Source organism: Alligator mississippiensis, chromosome 2, assembly GCF_030867095.1.
Source record: "Alligator mississippiensis isolate rAllMis1 chromosome 2, rAllMis1, whole genome shotgun sequence".
Taxonomy (NCBI): domain Eukaryota; kingdom Metazoa; phylum Chordata; order Crocodylia; family Alligatoridae; genus Alligator; species Alligator mississippiensis.
Window position 1 is genome coordinate 206033450 of NC_081825.1, and position 20993 is coordinate 206054442.

The following is a 20993-nucleotide window of genomic DNA, read 5'->3' on the forward strand; positions in this document are numbered from 1 at the left end:
CATGGCTGTGCAATGGCGATGGGGAAGCGAAGGCAGAGAGCAGGGGCTGTGTAGCATTGGGCCCTGCTTCACTTCATTGGGGGGGGCGGGGGGGGGTTGTGAATGTGTGCCCCTTTGCTTCATGCAGCCGCTCGTGCATCCCAGTGTTAGGGTGACTTTCCCAGCAGGAAAACAGGCCCTGAACCTTTCTCCCTTTTCTTTCTGCAATAGAATGGGGGCCTGAAATGTTCTGTTCTTGGAGGAGCAGCATAGGGGTTTCCTCTCTGGATCACGTCACAGAATCTTAGAGGAGTGGGGCTGGGAGGGACCTGTAGGGTTCATATCTAGCCCAGCTGGGCCTGAGGCAGCATCCCTGTCCAGACCATCCTGTACACACCCATACTCTAAACTCTATATAAGATGATTGGCAGCCCTGACACAAGGCTGCCCCTGCCCCAGCTGCTGGAGTGGCGAGCAGGGCAGGAAAAAGCCAGGCAGATCCTGCAGGCCAGGGTGGAGGTTTAAACCCCTCCCCAGTTGTACTTAGCTTGCTGGGGCCTGGCCACACCTCCCTCAGCTCAGCTTCCCTCTAGCCTTCTGGCCACTGTGGAAGGGAAGGGAGGGCTTGCTTTAGCACCCCCTGGCTTCTAGCCTGAGTCACTACAGACATGGGGCTGCATTTGTGGAATCAAAAGCGCATGTCAAGACACTTGTTTCTCGGTTCAATCTATGCAGGTTAAACTAACCTGCAAAGATTACATTTATTAGGCTCAGGCTTTTGGTATGTCTGTACTTAGCCACAGTTATCAAATTTTATCCCAGCAGTGACTGAATTTTAGTAACTGATGAAGGAAAAACAGCTGATAATTTTCCTGATTTTTTTAGTATGCTTTGCAATCTTTGAGCATTTATACACTTGCTCCAGGAGTGTGTGTGGGGAGCTGCTTTAATTAGAGAGGCTCCGAGAGCTGCTCTAATTAAAACATCCGGAGCATCACATGCAACAGCCTACCCATGCTGAAAAATGGTGGCGGGGCACTTTAACTAAAGCTCGTCGAACAACCTTTAGTGAAAGCGCTCTGGCAGCCATGTTTCAATGCAGGGACGCTGATGCACGTGACTCTGGAATCTGCTGAAGCACAGTTATTACCATGCTCCAGCAGACTCGAATAATCAAGTCTCCTTCTAGGCGCCATTATTACAGTGCATCAGATCAGCCTGGCTGCATATGCATAGGTGCCCTTTTAGACCAACAGGATAACTTGTGTCTAAGACCCTAACGCCTAACTCCTATTTAACGTTACAAGACTAAATGGCACACACGAACTTGTATACAGCATGCAACTGAGATCTGGGCACACACAAGTGTCCATGTGTTTACTGAGCATACTTGGTGGGGCGGGTATGCAGTGACATATGCTCAGTCATGTACATGCATAAGGCTAGGTAAGTCCCAAAATTGCAACATAGCAAAAACCCATAGCTAGTGGGTGTTAGACACCCCAGGAATGGGATCCTCCTGCACTTTAGAGCAAGGGACTTGCCCAGGGAATGGGACACTCAGGTTCTACGCCTGCATCTCTTGCTTCCCAGCAAAGTGCTCTAACTACCATGCCACAGGTAAGACATTATCCAGACTCGAGCCCTCCTTTTGAAGCTGAGCCACAATACACCTTACATTTAATATTCACTGGATAAAATTGATGGAGAGTGATAGGGAAGTCTGTATGACATTGGGAACAAGGGTCCAAGCTAGAACTCAGGGCCTTTTCCCATCCAAGGTCACATCCATCTCAGTAGGCCCCTTGATTTGTTTTTCTGGGCCCCAATTTTGGCTCTCTTGGCTGCTCCCCAGTCTAGTGTCCTTACCACTAGGCTACTTGTCTAAAACGCAGAAGGACCCTTCTTCTCTTTTCAGCAGGTAAGCATGCAAGGCAATTCTATTATACCACAGGGCAAAGTAGAACAAAAAACTGAAGTTATGATGGTGTGCATATGCAATTTAGGCACAACATATATTAGGATTCTTCCCGAAGACAGTACTCTGTTTTCCTTTTTTTCCAAGCTTCTTAAGTTCTGGGATTCACCCAGAGTGGGATGCCATCACCATTTAATGTAAGTGGCTTGAGAAAACCATTTTTCTTTACCTGTATTTACTTACTACTTCAACAGAGTGTCTCAATGACAGGAGTCATAATTCAGTAGCTACAACTCCTCTATTGGAGTCGAACCGTGAAGCACTAGCCAATTAAGGTGCTATGGAGCTTTGAGTTTCAGCCATTCTAACCCAAACCAGTGTTATGTTTTACTTTTACCTTGTCAAGACACAGTTTGGAAACAGCAGTGATTGTTTAGTATTTTGTGAGTGCGTCTACATGATTTACTGTGCAGTAGCATAATTAACTGTGCAGTAAATATGTGCATCTACATGTGCACATACTTACAATGCAGTAAACCTCATTACTTGTGAGTAAATTTGCTATTTGCAAATGTAGTAGCAAATTTACTTCCAATTACTAACTGCATAGTAGCGCTTGTGTAGACACTCGACTGGGGACAAATCTGCTCGCAGTCAGCTGGCCACCAGGGGAAGGGAGATTGCTCCCTGACCCTGGAAGCTACCTGCTGCCAGGGCAGGCTCCACCACTAGAGCCCAGGCGGGGACTATGTCTCCCTGTCCCAGCAGCAGGGAGCTCCAAGCCCCCCACTCTGAGATTGTGATTAGGAAGCAGGAGCTGGGAGAGTGTTATCTCCCAGTCCCCGCTTTGCCATTGAGATTGGAGAGGGAACAGGTTCCCCAGCCTAGGCTGGGCTAGATGTGAACCCTACAGGTTCACATAAGGATCTTCCAGTACCTCACTCCCCGATCTGTAGGGTTCACATCTAGCCCAGCCTAAGCTGGGGAACCTGTTCCCTGCCCAGTCCCGTATGTGGAGCTGGGTGGGGAACAGGCTGGGAAGCTTGTTCCTCACTCAGCTCCATGAATGGAGAGCAGACTCCCTAACATCTGCCCCACGTGATCAAGGGTCAGCGTCCCAGTCAGAGTCCCAGCCCCAAGCCCTGGGTGATTGAGGCACAGGGCTTGGAAGGAGCTGCAGGGGTCAGGAATTTGGGGCTTGCTGCTAGCAACCCCACGGGCAGATCGGGGTAGGGGGCCGGGACCTGCCCCTCCTCTGCAGCTCTTTCTAAGTTCCCTGCCCCTGACTGGGGAGCCACAGCCAGGAGTTCCCTGCTACCAGGGCAGGGGAGCATTGTCCCCACCCTGGCAGGAGGCAGCCCCCGGGACAGAGTGCAATGTTTCAGCCCTGGCCAAAAGATAGCTGTCTCTTGGCCCAGTGCTCCCTGCCATCCCCTGGGCTAGCACTCAGGAGAAGCCTAGAGCTCCCCCTGGTGGTGGCAGTGACCCACTGCAGGGCCCCAGGGAGCACGTGCAAGTTGGTACCATTACCAGCAAATCTGCTCTCGCTTCCCTGCACGTGCGGATGCCTGCTTGAGAGCATTTATTTGTGTGTAGTTTACTGAGGAGTAAACTGCACCCGGATTTAATGCACATGTAGATACACCCTGTAAACTGATAAATCATTGAGTGGCATTTTTCCAAGATTCATGAGGTCATGATTAAGAAGGCAAGCACATGTAAGAAGCTTGACTGCAGTCTAGCAGTCATGGCTGTTAAGTGAGGAGGGAGGGGAGTACTGGGTTCTAAATCTAGGCTTTTTTTTTAACCCCATGAATTTTAAATGACTAAAATGTCAAGGGATCAGTTATCAAAAGCCAGAATTTCTCCGTTCCAGATGAATGCTTTAGCTACTATGCTACAAATTCATTTTTCCTTATTCTTTTTCTGACTCCATGATTCTTGCATTCTTTGCTGCCCAGTAGCCCAGAAGTGGGAAGGTTGCCCCACGTAGCTTTGTTTATAACTAATGGTGAAGATGCTCTTCTGACAAGTGAAACATGTGGATCCCTATGGCACCTTAATCCCCTTTAGCTGATGGGGATTCAAACCTAGGTTACCTGAACACCTGCGGAAGTGCTTTCACCCTAATAGAATTATTACATAAAACACAGTCATCTTCACTATCTTTAGCAGTGCTTTTGATTAAAGTGGCTATTGTGCTCATGCTGAATTTAATGCTCATTAGACATGCTATAAGAATACCAACTGGATCTGGTCTTTGTACTGCCTAGTTTTTGGATCCAAACTTAGCCAGGAACTTAGCTTCTAAAAGTGCACATGCATAGGAGACAAATACATAGGTCTAGGATGATTGGATCACAAAAATGGAAAGATGCAAGGAACCTCATTTCAGGAGGTCATCTACTTCAGCCCCCTGCTCAAGAAAGGATCATTCCTGATGAAACAATCTCTGTTAAGTATCCATGTAATCTGCTCTTAAAAATGTCCACAGAGGGAGATTCTATGTAGCCAGTTTCAGTGCTTAACTACCCTCATAGTAAAGTAGTTCTTAAGTAAGCTGTTGCCTGTGAAAGCTTATACCTCTCTGAACCTGCCTTCTGCCTGGCTTCAGACTAACACAGCTAACTACCTTTTTCCAAGTTCACAGTGATAAAGTTCTACCTAATCTCCAACCTAAGTTTTCTCTGCTGCAGTTTGAGGCTATTGCTTCTAGTCCTGTCCCCTACAGCCACATAGAAAAGCTTATCTCCATCCTCTCTATAATTGCCTTTGAAGAAGAGAAGACTGAGGGGGGATTTGAGACTAAATAATCCTACGTTTTTTTCAACCTTTCCTCATAAATCATGTTTTCTAGGCCTCTAATCATTTTTGTCTTCACTGTACTGGATCTACCCACATCCTTCTTGAACTGTGGGGCCCAAAAATGGCCACAGTACTCCAGGTGATGACTCACCAGCGCTGAATACAGCAGAAGAATCACTTCCTTGGATTTGCAAATGATAATTCCTGCAAAAACATCCCTATATGATGTTGTCTTTTTCTTTTTTTCTCACAACACAAGCACACTGTTGCCTCATATTGGTCCATTCCAACCCCCAGGTCCTTCTTTGCACTACTGCAGCCTAGCTAATTGTTCCCCAATCTGTATATGTGCATGCAGTGATTGTATCTATCCAGGACTTTGCACTTACCTTGGTTGAATTTCATCTGAATGACTGTGGACCATTTCTTCAACTTATCCAGGTAGTTATGGATTCTAGCCCTACCCTCCAGAGTTCCTGCAACTCTACCAAAGCTGGTGTCATCCACAAATTTGTTAAGCGTGCACTCAATCCCATCCTCCAGGACAGATCCTTGGGTAATCTCACCCTCCCCCAACTAGACACTGCACCACTCATTGAACATGATGAACCAACAAGTTATGTATCCACCTGACAGTACTTTCATCTAGTCTGTATTCCCTTAACTTATTAATGAAAATGTTATGGGAAACAGTGTCAAATGCCTTGCAAAAAAGTCAAGGTATATCACATCCTCGCCATCCAAAAAGCCTGTCATCTTCTAGAAGGAAATCTGGTGGGTCAGGCATGACTTACTCTTGGTGAATCCATATTAGCTCTTCCTAATCATTTTGTTTTCCTACAAGTGCTCTGAAATGGATTCCTTGAGGACCCGCTCCTTGTTCTTTCTGGGTATTGAGGTCAGCTTGACTGGTCCATAAGTCCCCAGATCCTCTGTCTTGCCTTTCCTAAAGATAGGCACTATAGTTGCCCTCTTCCAGTCATTTAGGACCTCACTGACCTCCATACACTCTCAAAGATGATAGCCAATGGCTCTGAAATCACCGTGACCATTCCTTCAGTACTCAAAGGTGCATCCCATTTGAGCTTCCTGATCTGAAAGCATCTAGCTTCTCAAAGTGATTGTTAACAAGTTATCTACTACTTTAGGCTGTTTGTCTCCTTCCCTATCTTTGCTGCCAACTGCACTCATAATCAGGTATCATCCGTAACTATATCGTTTTCATCATTCAGTACAGATCCTAACATTTTCTTTGGCCTTCCTTTTTACTTCTGACACACTTGTAAAATCCCTTTTTATTGCCTTTTGTTATCCTTTGCCAGTTGTATCTCAAATTGTGCCATGGCTTTCCTGATTTTCTCCCTGCATGCCCATACAATACCCTTATATTACTCTTAGTAACATGATCACTCAGAAAGCTTAAGGAACATTCAGGTCAAAAAGGGAGGCACCTAGTTAATTCAGATGCCTTCAGAATTACCTGGCTGCTGATCAGAGGTTTTGGGGATCACAGTTTTGAATCTACCCATCTACAGTTCACTTAAATTCCATTTTAAATGTGGTCCTTGGTTCCTAACTTCTTTAGTTGATACTGAAATACTACCCTCAATTTTCTTATCAGGAGTCACCCCATTCCCTTTGATTTTGAGCCCAACAAGAAAAAAATCATAGCTAATCTTTGGATATAACCAAAGGCACAATATCTACTTTATGTATCAGTGTTGGCAATGGGTTTATCGCATGCATATTTTTTGTCTATGATTTAGTTTGATTATATATTTGAATTTAGAATTTTATCAAACTTCTATTTTTTAGCACTGTTACTCAAAAAGTAATAGGCCTTATTAGCTGACTGGCTGCCAGGACTTGACTTTAATGAATATTATATAAACAAAAAAAGGAGCATTTTCAGTTTCTCAAAGTTATTAACTATCAACAATGAAACATTAAGTGCTACAAGTTTTCATGGAAAACGCATTACATTTTGATACATGATATTTCTAACCTTACTAACAATATGCATACCAAAAATCTACCTTTGAACCTAGTCAACTCATTCATAATGTGTATCTTCTAAAATTAACTAACTGGGAGTATTTCAACCTCTTTTTTTACCTGGCAAATACGAGATAATTTGACCCATTTATTTACAGGCTGAACAAGGGCAATCCATTTCATGCTGTAGCACTGACCCTTAACACAGATCTTGCGAATGAGCGATCCATTACAATATGTACAAGTGACCTTTAATTGCGATAATGGCTTTGTTACTTGCTCTTCCATTACTACAACACAACTACAGTATAAATATTTCTGAACAAAAACTAAAGGGTACTGTTCAAACAAACACAGACAGAACTTCATTGAAATGGAATTGCAGAACCATTGCATTAAACATTAAGTACGAGTCTGGAGGAATTTAATGGCACGCGCTCTCTATATATTTGGGATATGTTAAAAAAAATCTAATCTAGAAATTAGAATTTTTAAGAAATGTGTTTTGATGTTTGTTTGATAATATTGTCATCATACACTAATTGCCAAATCTGCCAATGAAGGTGATCTGGGACTACTTAGTATTAATTGTTGAAATATTATTGGCAAAATTTTAAGACTACAATTTCTTAGTATATTCAGATTCAGGAATTTCACCTTTGCTTCATTATACAATGATACAGCATAGTTTTAAATACAGTGGAATACAGAGATTTTATAACTTGATTTATTATGTTCTATGCATCATCAATATTCAGAGTTTTTTTTAAGGAGCTGCTTTTCAAGTATTATTTTAGCCAAAGTAATGATAATTTAAAAATAATAAGCCAAAACTTTATCTAAAGTGTACTGTCAGAATTTAAAACCCATTTATTTATTCAAAATTATTTGAAAGAATGTAATACATTTTTGACAGGCAGTCTTTTACAATATTGAAATCAAATCCTTGATTTCATCAAACCCTTCATATTCTGTGCCTTATTCCTGGAAGGCTCATGCCAAAATGATTTAGTTTGATTTTCTTTAACAATGGTAGGTTGGCTTGACAGCATCTGACAAAACAATTCAGTGAAGTACACCATACCAGGTAAAAAGAACCTGAACTGGCTACTAAATGAAATAATGCAGAAGGGAGCAAGGAATAATGATAGAATTAATTTTGCAGAGGGCTTCTTGGTTAGGAAAGGGTATTTTAAATTTTAAGTGAAGGAATGCTGAAGATCATTACCATCTTTGTCTATGCTTCTAAAAACATTTGAATTAACAGCGTAAGGGGGAATGAACACAGATGTCAATGCCACAGTTTGGAGCAATTCTGATGAAGCTGGCATTAACCTGCATTGTAATGGATTATTCTGCTTCACTCTTTTTCCTAGGTAAGTACAGCCAGAGTTCCTTTGATTTGTCACCTTTGATCCCTAAGTGGAAGTAGAACCTCAATAGTTTGATGACAAATGTAAATCCAAATATGGAAACTACAGCATATATTTTCATATAATTTCAAAGCATATTTGCTTTTTAAGAGAAGGCAAATATCTGGATATCAAATCCTAATAAGCTACTACTCAGTTCTACTACCTTTAAAATAATGCTTTTTGAAACACCAACAAGCCCTCGTTCCTCAACTTTTTAGAAACCAAGGATTCCAACGTGGTTCTACCCACCTTACAAGTAAATCCATACACAAGGACTCATCTGATAACAATGTGTCATCCAGCCTGGTAAAAATAAGATTCCATTTTGAGATGTAATGAGGCCTCATCATACTTACAAAACCCCCCAGAATTAGACTGCAGTGCAATCTTTAAAAACACAGGGAGGTGCTACTTACACAAAAAAGCATATCTTCCTGCTTCCCCAAATATTGTTGTACATGCAGTGCACAATATAAGAATTTAGTTAACCCTCAAGTATAGGATTTAGTTCATCCTCCTCCTGCAGTTCATCTCAATGAACAAAAATTCTGTTCAATATTTTACTGACCAATGACTAGGAAACTGTAACACTTTTTAGTAAAGTTTAAATAAAAATATATTTTGACTCTAGTTTATACATGCAGATTATAGACTATATTTTCCTTTAAAATGTTGCCTAAAATACTTCAGCAATTTCAAATGCATCATGAAAAAAAGCTGCTGAGAGTAGAGAATTCCTTCAATTTCTTGGAAGAAGAGCATAAGAAAAAATAGCTAAACAGATGTAGCCATACATAGACATAACATTTCCCCCTAAAATATCTAAAACTTGATCTATGTATGGGTATTAAAATGCACACAAAAATGCATGTATGCTGACGATTACTAATTTGTCACACCAGTGAAAACAGTTTAGTGCTATTATCCTGAGTCAATATTCTGTTGTTATTTTTCTCATGGAGCTAGTTAATGATACCTCAATATTTCAGGGTGCCTTGCATAACAATATGCTACCAGGATATGCAAACACACTGAGAACAAGAAAGGAGACCTTAAGTTCATTTGTGAACTAGCAGAACACTGCAGATACCTTAAACAGATTCTGGGAAAAGAGAGCGGCTTTGGTTTGGCCTTATTAAGCCATTCTGATTAAGCCACAGTGTAGTAGTGCTTAACTCCTAACTCTCAGTCCCACTGCCTTTGTGGGGATAAAAATGAGAGAGGAATACAGCAAGAATATGAAAGAAGGGGAATTCAGGTGCAGATTCTCAGAAGCAGTCATAGCCAAAATTCCTTGAATTTGTCACCTTTGATCTTTAAGAGAAAGTAGAATCTCAAGATTTGATGTTTACATGAGGAATGCTTCCAGTTTAAGGTTACTCAACACATTCATCATTTTCCTAATGTCACTACTGTGTGTGTAACACAGAAATTACTGCTTAGTTGCAACTAATAGTCTGAAAGGCTAGCCAGTTTTAGTAATTATCTATTCTACAACACTGTAATAGTGTCCTGAGGTTGCAGTAAAAAAACAAAACAACAACAAAAATATGCAAACATATACACATACACAATTACTTACTTTTCTAGACTTCTCCCCAAATACATAGCTTTTTAATCTGGATGTGACATTAAGATAGAATTCACTACTGATGCAGAATATCTCACAGTAGTCTGTACATTTCCACTATTGAGAAAAATTGCAAATTTACTGCCATAAGAGGATTCCAGTTCTTTCCTCTATTTTCTTCAGTTCTCCTCAGGGAATACCTTTCACGGCTGTGACCCCTGGCTTTTCGTATTAAGGTCTGGCAACTTACCACTATGATCCTGGGTTTTAAACAGAATGGTTTTATGAAAATAGTTTCTAAAACTTTATTCCTCTACTTTGTGTGCAGGTGCTATACACCTTTTTAAAACCAAAACGTTGTTCATTGTTATTAATACATGTACTGATCTAAATAGAGAACGAATGTACTATAAACAATAAAATATATTCTATGCTTAGGCAAAACATATCATGTAAAATCATTAAGATAACAAGTTACCTTGCAAACTGCCTACCAAATTACTTATTTGATGGTTTTAAAGAAATCAGTATTATGAGATTATAATTTAAAATTTCTCATCTGTAAACATTTTTCTGTATTTACTAAATTTAAGCATATACAGTCTAGGCGTTTATGATAACCAGAGTAACAAAAGTGAATTAATAAAATATGAATCTTATTCCAACTGTCTTGTCAAACCAGGTAATGATGTCTTGCCAGCCAAACTCAGAGGGAACACGTGAAACAAATACAAAAGTAAACAGGCCTTAAGCTGCCTAAGGGAAAGTCAGCAAGATGGCAATTTCAATCATTTGGAATAATACTAAAGCAGCCCTAGGCTTTTCTCAGAATGGAAACATGTCACTGTTACTGCAATATTTGAACAAATCAGAATGCAAAAGAAAGGAACACTTATGTAATCACATCAGTGGAACAACACTTTACTCAACATTTAAGTGGAAAATAATTATGAGGAAATTCCCTTTATATGAACAGCTGTAGATGAAAATAAAAGGACTCCGTAGATGAAAATAAAAGGACTATACATAATCAACATTTCCCCAGAGGTCTACAGGCATCTAAAAAAAGCCTATACTTTAGAAATGGTTTCCTTTATTTTTGATAAAGAAGGGTTTTGAAATGATAATGAAAAAGTTATATCAAAGAAAACTGTGAAAGTCAGATTAATTTATTAAAAAAACCCTATTAAAATCTGAAAAAAATTGGACTCAATTAGAAGCACAGAGAAAACAAAAAGTAATTTCAAGCCATATTCTACCGGAAAGTTTGACTACATTAAATAGGTTGTCATATCATTTAACTGAGAAATCAAGAAATATTTCAAATATTTGGGGAACTTACCTAATCAGTAAACTTTCAGTATGTGTCTAGTTATGTAGCCATCTTTTGGTCAATCATCAGAAAATCAAAGGCAAATTGGCATGACTCAACCCAAACTTTAATACCGCATGATTGTGTCGTGTAAGCTTGTTTTGTGCGAGGGCTGCTGTGGTTTTAGCAGAGAGATTAACAACCGGACCTAAGCTGGCCTCCAAACCTTGCCCTGCTGATGCCTCAAACCCTTTGAAGTCTGACCATCATACCTGGCAAAACAACAGTGGGAACTAGGCTGGTGTCAGATCTAATCAAGTTGCCTGCCTCAGCATAGCTAACTATGGGGTACACTAATTGGCCCAATTGCGGATTATACCTTTCGCTACAGATTCAAGACAATAATTTAGTCAAATGATGGTTTTTATCTCCTTCTAATTAAGATTCCAAAGCGGGAAGAAATAGGATTAGACAGGCTAACTTAACATTGTGTGTCCTTTAAAGTAGCATGCATATTAGATAGTTTTTTTCTGATATTTTATATATAATATTTTGCCACTAAAAAAGTAAAGGTTTTGGGGAATCTAGAAAGCGCTATACTTTTTATCATATATCCATTTTACAAATAGTTGTTATTATTTAAGAAGACTCATATGGAGCATATCTTTAAAAGCTAACCAAAAACTTGCCAAACCTTAAAACTTGCCAAACCTTAAAACTAAGAAACATCCTTGTAAAACAACTATTTTAACTTTGGTAAATTGTGTGATACATTTAACAACTAAACTGTGCCATAAAGTGCTAAGACCATTTCTATGAAACAAAATCTAAAACAGGTATGACACCTATGCTTTCTCACTGATGAGAGCCAAACTGTATGTAGTTAATCTTACTGGTGAGCCCCAGATTTGCTATTCACAGTAGATAGATTAAAAGTTGACAGTATGATGATACAGGAAATTTGACAGCTTTTCTGTGATTACAATTAGGAGATAAAAAGCCTTTTTTCCCAAGCACATTACACATGTTGGCACTGAGAAATAATAGTCTAGTGACGAAAAGCTCCTTGAAGCAATCTGTCACAAGTCACGTGGTATGAATTCCTATCTCAGCAATTATAATCTGTTTTTAGGTATGTGTATTCAAAGTTCAACACCACCATCCCAAATAGGTTTAACAAACTATACAGGCAACCCCCACTTAGTGCTCTTAATTGGTCCCTGAAAAAACAAGTGTTAAGCGAAACCAAAAGTATATGACAACCCAAGATGACAACCACAAGTGTTTTTAATGACCTAAGATGGCGACCGCTATAACGAAATTCGCTGAGAGATTAGTGAAATTAGATATCAATTTAAAGTGCTACACCAATTGGAGCGCTACACCAAAATAGCGCTAAGTGAAACAGCGCTAAGCGAAGGTTGTCTGTACAAAGATTTTGGTGAGCGGGGTGACACCTCCTCTTTATTTGTTCTCCAAAATGTCACCCTGCCCTGCCTTGTGCCTGACGTCAGATTAACACGGTTAACTGTTCCTCCTTACAAAAATACTGTGATACTGTCTAAAATAGTTAACATAGTTAAATATATTTTCTTATTTTACCAAACAAGACTATAACTGTCTAAACTGTATCTGTTCAGATGACATTGTTTTGTAATAACATACCTTGTTTGATTGGGCTTATGTTTTTGATTGGAAATAAATTGCTGACCCGTCACTTCCTGACTACAGTAACCAGTTTTGAACTATCCTATTCAGAAATTCCATTTTTTTCTTTATTTCCCCCCCTTTTTCCAAAAAACCTTCTTGCCCTGGGCAGAAAAATATACTTGGCTTTCCCATTTAATACAGAAAGGAGTAGTTTATGTAGTTTGATGTAGAGGAATATCACACAGTAGGATAATGATTCCATTTGTTAAAAAAAGAACTGGCTTGCCTCAGTGTGGCTTGTAGAAAGTTTATCCACAACAAGAACTTAAAGCGTTTTCAAAATGGGCTTCAAAAGGAGTCCCATTTGAACAATGATGGCGGAAATTGTTAAAATGGTCGTCCACATATTTGTACAGTATCAATTTTTTTCAAAGATTCTATTACACAACTAATTCAGACTCCTTTATTCATTGGCTAATGGCATTTTTATATGGAGCCTCATGGTTTGGTTCTATAGAAATATAAAGCTCCAATCTTCTTATTTAGGCTTCATGTTAAGAAACAGTCAAATATTCCAATACACAGCTAAAGGATGTGTGAATTCAATAAAGCAGAAAATGATGTGGCATGTCTGCTTGTATTACTGAAGCTACAGCTCTGTATTTTAAAACCTAGCATGAAAAATAGGTTCACCCACTTTCAGTATAGAGTAAACAAGCCTGATAGTCTTGATAAACTTAAATGATGTTAAAATAGTTTAAATCACTACAATGCTTGGTTCCATTAACTGTATTTTCTGAGAAATGAAAAAAAAGAAAAGAATTTGTGTTTAGGAAAAAACCACAGGCTTCTTCATGCAATTGCCTTTAAATGGCTTTTCAAGGGAGTGTCTCCAGTTGAAAAACTTCTAGCACTCATGCAGAGATGACCTGCTTGAAGAACTGGCTGCCTGATTAACTATTAACTACCCTCAATAGGATTAGATAATTAAGGACATTGATGACCATTAATTAGGAGGAGGGCATCTTAATTTGTCACTTGATAGGGCCCTTTCAATGATTTATAGGTTAGGGCTACTTGCAATTGTGAAGAGGGAGAGAGGAGAAAAAAGGGAGAGAACTCTTAAGTTACCTTATCAAGTGGCCAGCTAAAGAGGGCAGAGGGTCAAATAAGGGCCAAAGTGGTCACTTAAGGGTGAAGTCCCAAACACCAAAGCAGTGCCAAGCCACATTGACCATCATTTGGTGATGAAGTAAAAAATATGCTAATTTATTGGTGGCAATTCTCTTTTTATGGTTTCAAGCAGTTAAGACAAGTGGCCTGCTTAAGAGCTTTTCATTTGAAAAGAGATTAAACAAAATGGTTCGTCAGGGCTGCTTGGCTGTTTTATGCCTTTGTTAAAAAATTGTGCAGACTGTACTGATGACTATCACATCACCCAAAAAGCCATCTCCGTTCTCTGAGCATTTACTTGGTTAATAAATACATCTACTCTAATTGCTTAATAGTTCTATGTTCATTTTGCTCTTTAGCAAGATTAAAATGAAATACATCTTTTGTATTGCTGCCTTCTATCAGGACTGTCTGAATAAAGGTCACGGGAAAAAAGTTTAAATTTAGTAGAAAATTTACTTAAGGACATTAGTGAAAATGATACTGTGTTTAAAATGACATAAAAGAGCTAAAGGTGATTTCAGTAATGCAAAGAAAATGGCTTCTGAATACTGATAAGGACACTTATCCCTCATGCCACACACAATTTTAGACAGTGTTATACATTAAATTCTCTCAACTGGGGTAATAACATGTAGCTTCTTTCCCACCCACTAACACAACTAAGAGCAAGTCATTAACATTTAATTAAACATGTTCCTGACATCCTTAGAAATATGTCATGCTTTGTTATTGAAGGTTGTGGCCTACTTTCTATGTACATTTTAAAACAAAATAAACTGTATATGCATAGTCTAAATTGCTGTAGCATAGGGAACATTTTTAGACAATATTATATCCCATAAAGCAATTCTCAATAGGAAAATTCTACTTAAATAGACATACAGTATCTGATGCAAATATAACATATTTCAAAAAAGAGAGAAGTTAGCTCCATTTTTCACATTCTAAATATAGTGAAAAAACTGGTTCTCTTACCTCAATGGTGAATAGCTTCCTTTTTAATCTAAAAGCCAGGTCCTTCGTGTCTGATACATCACAGATCAAGCTATTAAGCTGAGGAATCTGGTGTATATGAATCAAGCCTTGTTGAAATAAAAGTAAAGAAGGAAAAAAAAAAAAGAAATGCTGTTATCCAGATGCATAAATTAAAGAGTCTTACAGCAGAATTCTGTATATTTACACACACTCATCCTCCCCTTTTTAAACTGGAGCTTACTACCAGGAGCAATGAAGCAAACGGTGCGATTATACTCAAGTAATCAAGCAGAATAAGATAAACAGAAATCCTTGTGCGAGGAAAACTAATTGCACTTTGCTACAGAAGTACAGATGTAAAGAGGGATCTTAATACTTGTCAAAACTACAGCCGGTTTGTGTGTGATTTTCTCTTGTATTTACAGTAAGCAAATATGGCTATCACCTTGCATGCTGCCCACGGCACCACTGAGTGATCTTTATTTTATTAAATGCACCAGTAAGCAGCCAGCAAAACAAGACTTATGGGTTACTGATAACCAGTGAAGCTGTAATGAAAAGTATTTCATTGTGCACCTTGATAATGACTTAAAAAAACCCCTGTTGTTAACAGCAGCATTTTAGAACACACTCTTTGATACATTTTAACTCCTATATCATGCCAACACAAGGGAGAGAGGTTTAGATAGCTGCTACAGTTTTTATAACAGTACACTTATGTACATTGTGAGCTCTGCATTCTGTCAGTGGAAACTCAAGTTGATTTTTTCTGACAAGGACGTTGGATGGTTTTTGTGCAGCCTAATATAGTTTGTGAATAAGCCAGGGGTCATTTTCTACAGTTGAAAACTAGAAATATTCTACAAGGCTTCTCAATTACTGGCCTACATTTGATAGTCACAAATCCAAAGTGTCTAAATGAAAACACTGGCAAATGCAGTGTTACATTCATTTAGAAATGGATCTCTCTTGAAAATAGCAGCTATAAAGAAAAAAAAATACAGCATGAAGTATGACATAAGATAAGCAACTTCCTTATTTTAAATATTGTTTTAAAAACAAGTATAACTTTTATATCAGCTATAATTTTTTTTTCATATTCTTTGAAAAATATTTTAGAGTAAAAAAAAACCCCAACAAACCATCTTTATCCCAATTCACTAAGGATTATGTACATAATTTAGTTCTGATGGAGCAGGTACAACCCAAGACAATTGTTTAAGTATTTTTATACATATTTAGTAAAGGAATATAAGTACCATTCTTACCTTGTCACTGGCCTTTCACAAACAATGTAAAATTGTAGGCCCCATAAAATTATTAAATTAGCAAAATTAAAGAATATAAAAAAAGAAATTGCAATGTTATCAAAAGGTCTAATAAACGTTGTTTATCTGGACCCACAATCTTTCATTGTCTACAGTTAATAATACATCATCACATAGGAAAGTTCTTAGGCGAGAATGTCTAAATCCATTAGACAATTTCTGATCTACATAACCTGATGAATTCTTAGTGGTAAAAAAGTTATCCATAAGAGGACCTAACTAATTAATAAAATTGGCTTTTCACAAGCCAAGTGTTTAATATGAATTCTTAAAGTAGGAAATAAATACTAAGAAAGCCATATTTTTCCTTAGAAGACACTACCAAGAAAAAATAGTAAATTCATGGAATCATATCAGAATGATCAAATGTCACAAAAGTCCTACAAAATTTGAAAAATAAACAGGCAAATTGTTTTGAAGCATTTTTCCTTGCAGCTGGGTTTTCAGATGCTACTTTTGACAATCAAACGTACGTTATATTTTCTTTATTCAAAAGGGTTGTACTCTAATTTATGAAAGTAGAACATCAACACATACAGCTGTACACACTATTCCTCAACACCATCTTTGCTTCATTTTCTGTAGCATGGAAAAAAAAAAAACATTGCCACATTCTTACATGTTTACAGCAGGCTTCAAATAAGCAGTTCAGTCTTTAGACTAGAGGTTTCCATGGAACTACAGTAGTATCACAATAATAATAGCCGTAATTTATGCACACTCAGAGCACCACTCTGGATTAGCTAAAACTGTTTGTTATTCACTGGCTTGGGCTATGTATAACTTCTAATCTTGCAGATAGCTTTAAATAGATTTGTTGCAAAAAGTTTTTATAAAATCTTTCTGCAAAGAACTACATGATTAAATACCAATTAATTTTGAAGATAAATAATTTGAAAGACCAGAAAAATAGTAAATGCCTATAAAAAAAAAAGTTTATTATATTTTTTGAATTAACAAATTTCTTCTTTTACTACAATGGATAGCATAACGGCCTAATTTAAAAGCAGTAAACAATATTTTTAGACATATTTTTGCATGCCGTATCATTTAGCAATTAATTCACTTTAATATAATAAATTATTTTCCCCCATGTTCTCTATTTAAAACTTGGCAGATCAAAACTATTGATTTCATGACAAGTTCAGCTCACTGGTCAGATGATTGTCAAGCCTCCTCTGCATGTGAATTCCCCAAAGCCTGCCTGTTGAGATGTACATCTGATTGAGCCATGCCTCAGTAATATGGCTTGACAACATGCAAGGAGTTGCCATGTTTCCTTTGCAGCCTTAATGCACTTTACTGAAAAATTGCCTAACTCAAGACTGGTTAGCAAGGAGAAACATTTAAGAGGTATATTCCAAAATGAAATCAAATGATACCTAATGGCAGATACTGCAATTGGAGGGTAAGCTGTTAAGTGCCCTAGAAGCACTCAGGGTAGACTTTTTGCATTGCTAAGGATGGAACTTACCGTGGTAATCCTTGTATAATGGATTGGTTTCTCTCTCAGAGCCAATAAATGATTCAAGACCAACTACCGTATCTGACAAGTTTGTTACACGTTCCATAATTGCTTTATTCTGTAAGACATGGGAACAAAATACATATCCTATGTGATGAAAAATGTAATTAATGTTCACAGAATAAGTCTCTCTCTTCTCAATGACAAACTGAAGTGAAAATAGGTCATCAATACCTAGAAATAACATAAAAATAAAAAGGCTTTAGTAATCTACATCTAAGGGAAAACATTCCCTCACTATGTATGAAGATATAGTAAAATTGCTTCTTGGAGCCTAATTCCACATTTTTTCTAAATCTTATTGTAACTTACGCACTTATTTGTAAATAGGAATATTTTTACAGGCATATATTGGCTGTTAGATACCTAACTCTAACTGACTTTCTCTGAGAGCAAGATGCCCAACTACCACTTGTATTTTGGAAATCCTGGTAACTGTGGACATGAATTTTAATATAATATACACATTAGATATGCTATTACACACAAATGCATTTATTTATATGGTTAGCTGGAGAAGCGAAAGATAATGGATTTTATTAAAAATATGTAATATTTTCAGCCATTTGTAATTTTTTTTAAATCAGAAAGCTCAGCATACTATACTGTAATTCATATTGCCATTTTTCAATACATTTGTAAATTTAGCAGTGATTATCTTATATATTAAGAGTACATTACCATTTCTGCTTTAAATCAGCTACTCTGTGGATACATTTACATGTGCAATTAACACAACACGATGTACTCCAAAGGCATATGAGCTGGAGTACACTGCTCTAGGCGCAGTGTCTACACGTGTGCCCGAGAGCAGCAATTTGAACAGAGCAGCCCTGGACTGGCAGGGGACACAGTCCAGGTGGCAGCATCAGGTGGTGGAGGGGTTGGCAGGACCCGGAGGTCTATCCCCTGGTTGGCTGGGCTGATCAGGCACAATCTGCACTCAGAGGTCACTGTCTGCACATACATTTGATCGCAGGTGCACACGCACCCCAATATTGGCAGTGCACCTGCCAACCAGCGATCAGCAACCACCCGTAGACACCGCCGACTGCCTGTGGGTGGTCACTGCTAACCACCCCTCCCTCGCCACCAACACCACCGGAAGCATCTGCAGGCAGTCGCCGATCACTGCCACCAGTGTCTGCGGGTGGTTGCTGACCGCTGGTTGGTGCTCGCCACTCACCCCCCACCCTGCCTCTCATACCACTGCAGCTGCCTACGGGAGCTCCCCACTTGCCACTGCCACTGCTGTCTGTGGGCGGTCAACGTGCACTCCCCCCAGCCTCCAGGAGCATGCGTCATTCATGGGTACACGTGTAGACTCTGATGCTTTACTATGGAGCTAATTAGTCTACTCTGCAGCAAAGTGCACATGTAGATGCATCCTGTTTGTAGGTCCATTATTTAATTTTAGAATGTAGGCAATCCTCTATTTATAACGTTTTGAGTTACAATGTTTCGCACTTACAACGTTTATAAATTGACACCCTTTTTCAACTTTCTGATGTCAGTTTTGACTTTACAACACTTGATCTGACACCATGCCATGCCAGCAAACAAGTTTGCTGTGTCATCCATCTCCCTGGAGAACATCTGCCCAAAATTCCTTGGACACTGCCTTTAAGAAAGCAGACAAGACTCCAGAAAAACCTGCAGCCGAGACTCCTGAGAAGACTCCAGCCAAGAACCCTTCAAAAAGTCCAACCAAGAGCCCTTCAAAAAGTCCAGCAGTCACCTGAAAGAAGTCTTTCCAAATCAATATGGTTGCTATTTACAACATAAATACATTAATGTAGCTATATTACTCATCTATAATTGACTGAGTACAAAAATCTGGGGTATTTTTGGTGAAAATAGGGTATGGGGCCTTGGTTCAGGAACCAATCCCTCATTTATAACATTGTTTCCTGTGGGAAAATGGGTTCTGAGTTACAACGTTTCAACTTAAGATGCAGTTTTCAGGAACCAATTGTGTTGTAAGTCCGAGGACTGCCTGTACAGAAAATAAAGTATTTATCCTAAAGCAGTCTGCAAAGTCTTTATACTCTATTCTTGATAATGGCCATAAAATACACATTCAATACACTTCATACTTCAGATTCATAGATGTTAGGGTCAGAAGGCATCTCAATAGATCATCGAGTCCGACCCCCTCCATAGGCAGGAAAGAGTGCTGGGTCTAGATGACCCCAGCTAGATGCATATCCAACCTCCTCTTGAAGACCCCCAGGGTAGGGGAGAGCACCACCTCCCTTGGGAGCCCGTTCCAGACCTTGGCCACTCGAACTGTGAAGAAGTTCTTCCTAATGTCCAGTCTAAATCTGCTCTCTGCTAGCTTGTAGCCATTATTTCTTGTAACCCCCGGGGGCGCCTTGGTGAATAAAACCTCACCAATTCCTTTCTGTGCCCCCGTGATGAACTTATAGGCAGCCACAAGGTTGCCTCTCAACCTTCTCTTGCGGAGGCTGAAAAGGTCCAGTTTCTCTAGTCTCTCCTCGTAGGGCTTGGTCTGCAAGCCCTTAACCATACGAGTGGCCCTTCTCTGGACCCTCTCCAGGTTATCTGCATCCCTCTTGAAGTGCGGTGCCCAGAATTGCACACAGTACTCCAACTGCGGTCTGACCAGTGCCCGATAGAGGGGAAGTATCACCTCTTTGGATCTATTCGTCATGCATCTGCTGATGCATGATAAAGTGCCATTGGCTTTTCTGATGGCTTCGTCACACTGCCGACTCATGTTCATCTTGGAGTCCACTAGGACTCCAAGATCCCTTTCCACCTCTGTGCCACCCAGCAGGTCATTTCCTAGGCAGTAGGTGTGCTGGACATTTTTCCTCCCTAGGTGCAGCACTTTGCATTTCTCCTTGTTGAACTGCATTCTGTTGTTTTCTGCCCACTTGTCCAACCTGTCCAGGTCTGCTTGCAGCTGTTCCCTGCCCTCCGGCATGTCCACTTCTCCCCATAGCTTTGTGTCATCCGCAAACTTGGACAGAGTACATTTCACTCCCTCGTCCAAGTCGCTGATGAAGACATTAAAGAGTATTTGTCCAAGGACCGAGCCCTGCGGGACCCCACTGCCCACACCCTTCCAGGCTGAAACTGACCCATCCACCACGACTCTCTGGGTGCGACCCTCTAGCCAGTTCGCCACCCACAGGACTGTGTAGTCATCCAAGTCACAGCCTCTTAACTTGTTCACCAGTATGGGGTGGGATACCGTATTGAAGGCCTTCCTGAAGTCTAAGTATACAACATCCACCCCTCCTCCTGTGTCCAGGCGTTTCATAACCTGGTTATAAAAAGACACTAGATTAGTCAGGCACGATCTGCCTGCTATGAACC

At 39.4% G+C, this 20993-nt stretch overlaps 1 protein-coding gene across 2 annotated transcripts in view; it reads right to left on the bottom strand.

Moving 5' to 3' along the window:
• ELP4 (elongator acetyltransferase complex subunit 4) overlaps window positions 1-20993 on the bottom strand; it is a 254007-nt gene that overhangs the window by 119999 nt on the left and 113015 nt on the right. For both annotated transcript variants that reach the window (XM_014602118.3, XM_059722715.1), the window contains 2 exons: window positions 17598-17706; window positions 14796-14902 (listed from right to left, as the gene is read on the bottom strand). In XM_014602118.3, coding sequence (XP_014457604.1) covers window positions 14796-14902; window positions 17598-17706 — 216 coding nt within the window. The remainder of the gene's footprint in view (window positions 1-14795; window positions 14903-17597; window positions 17707-20993) is intronic.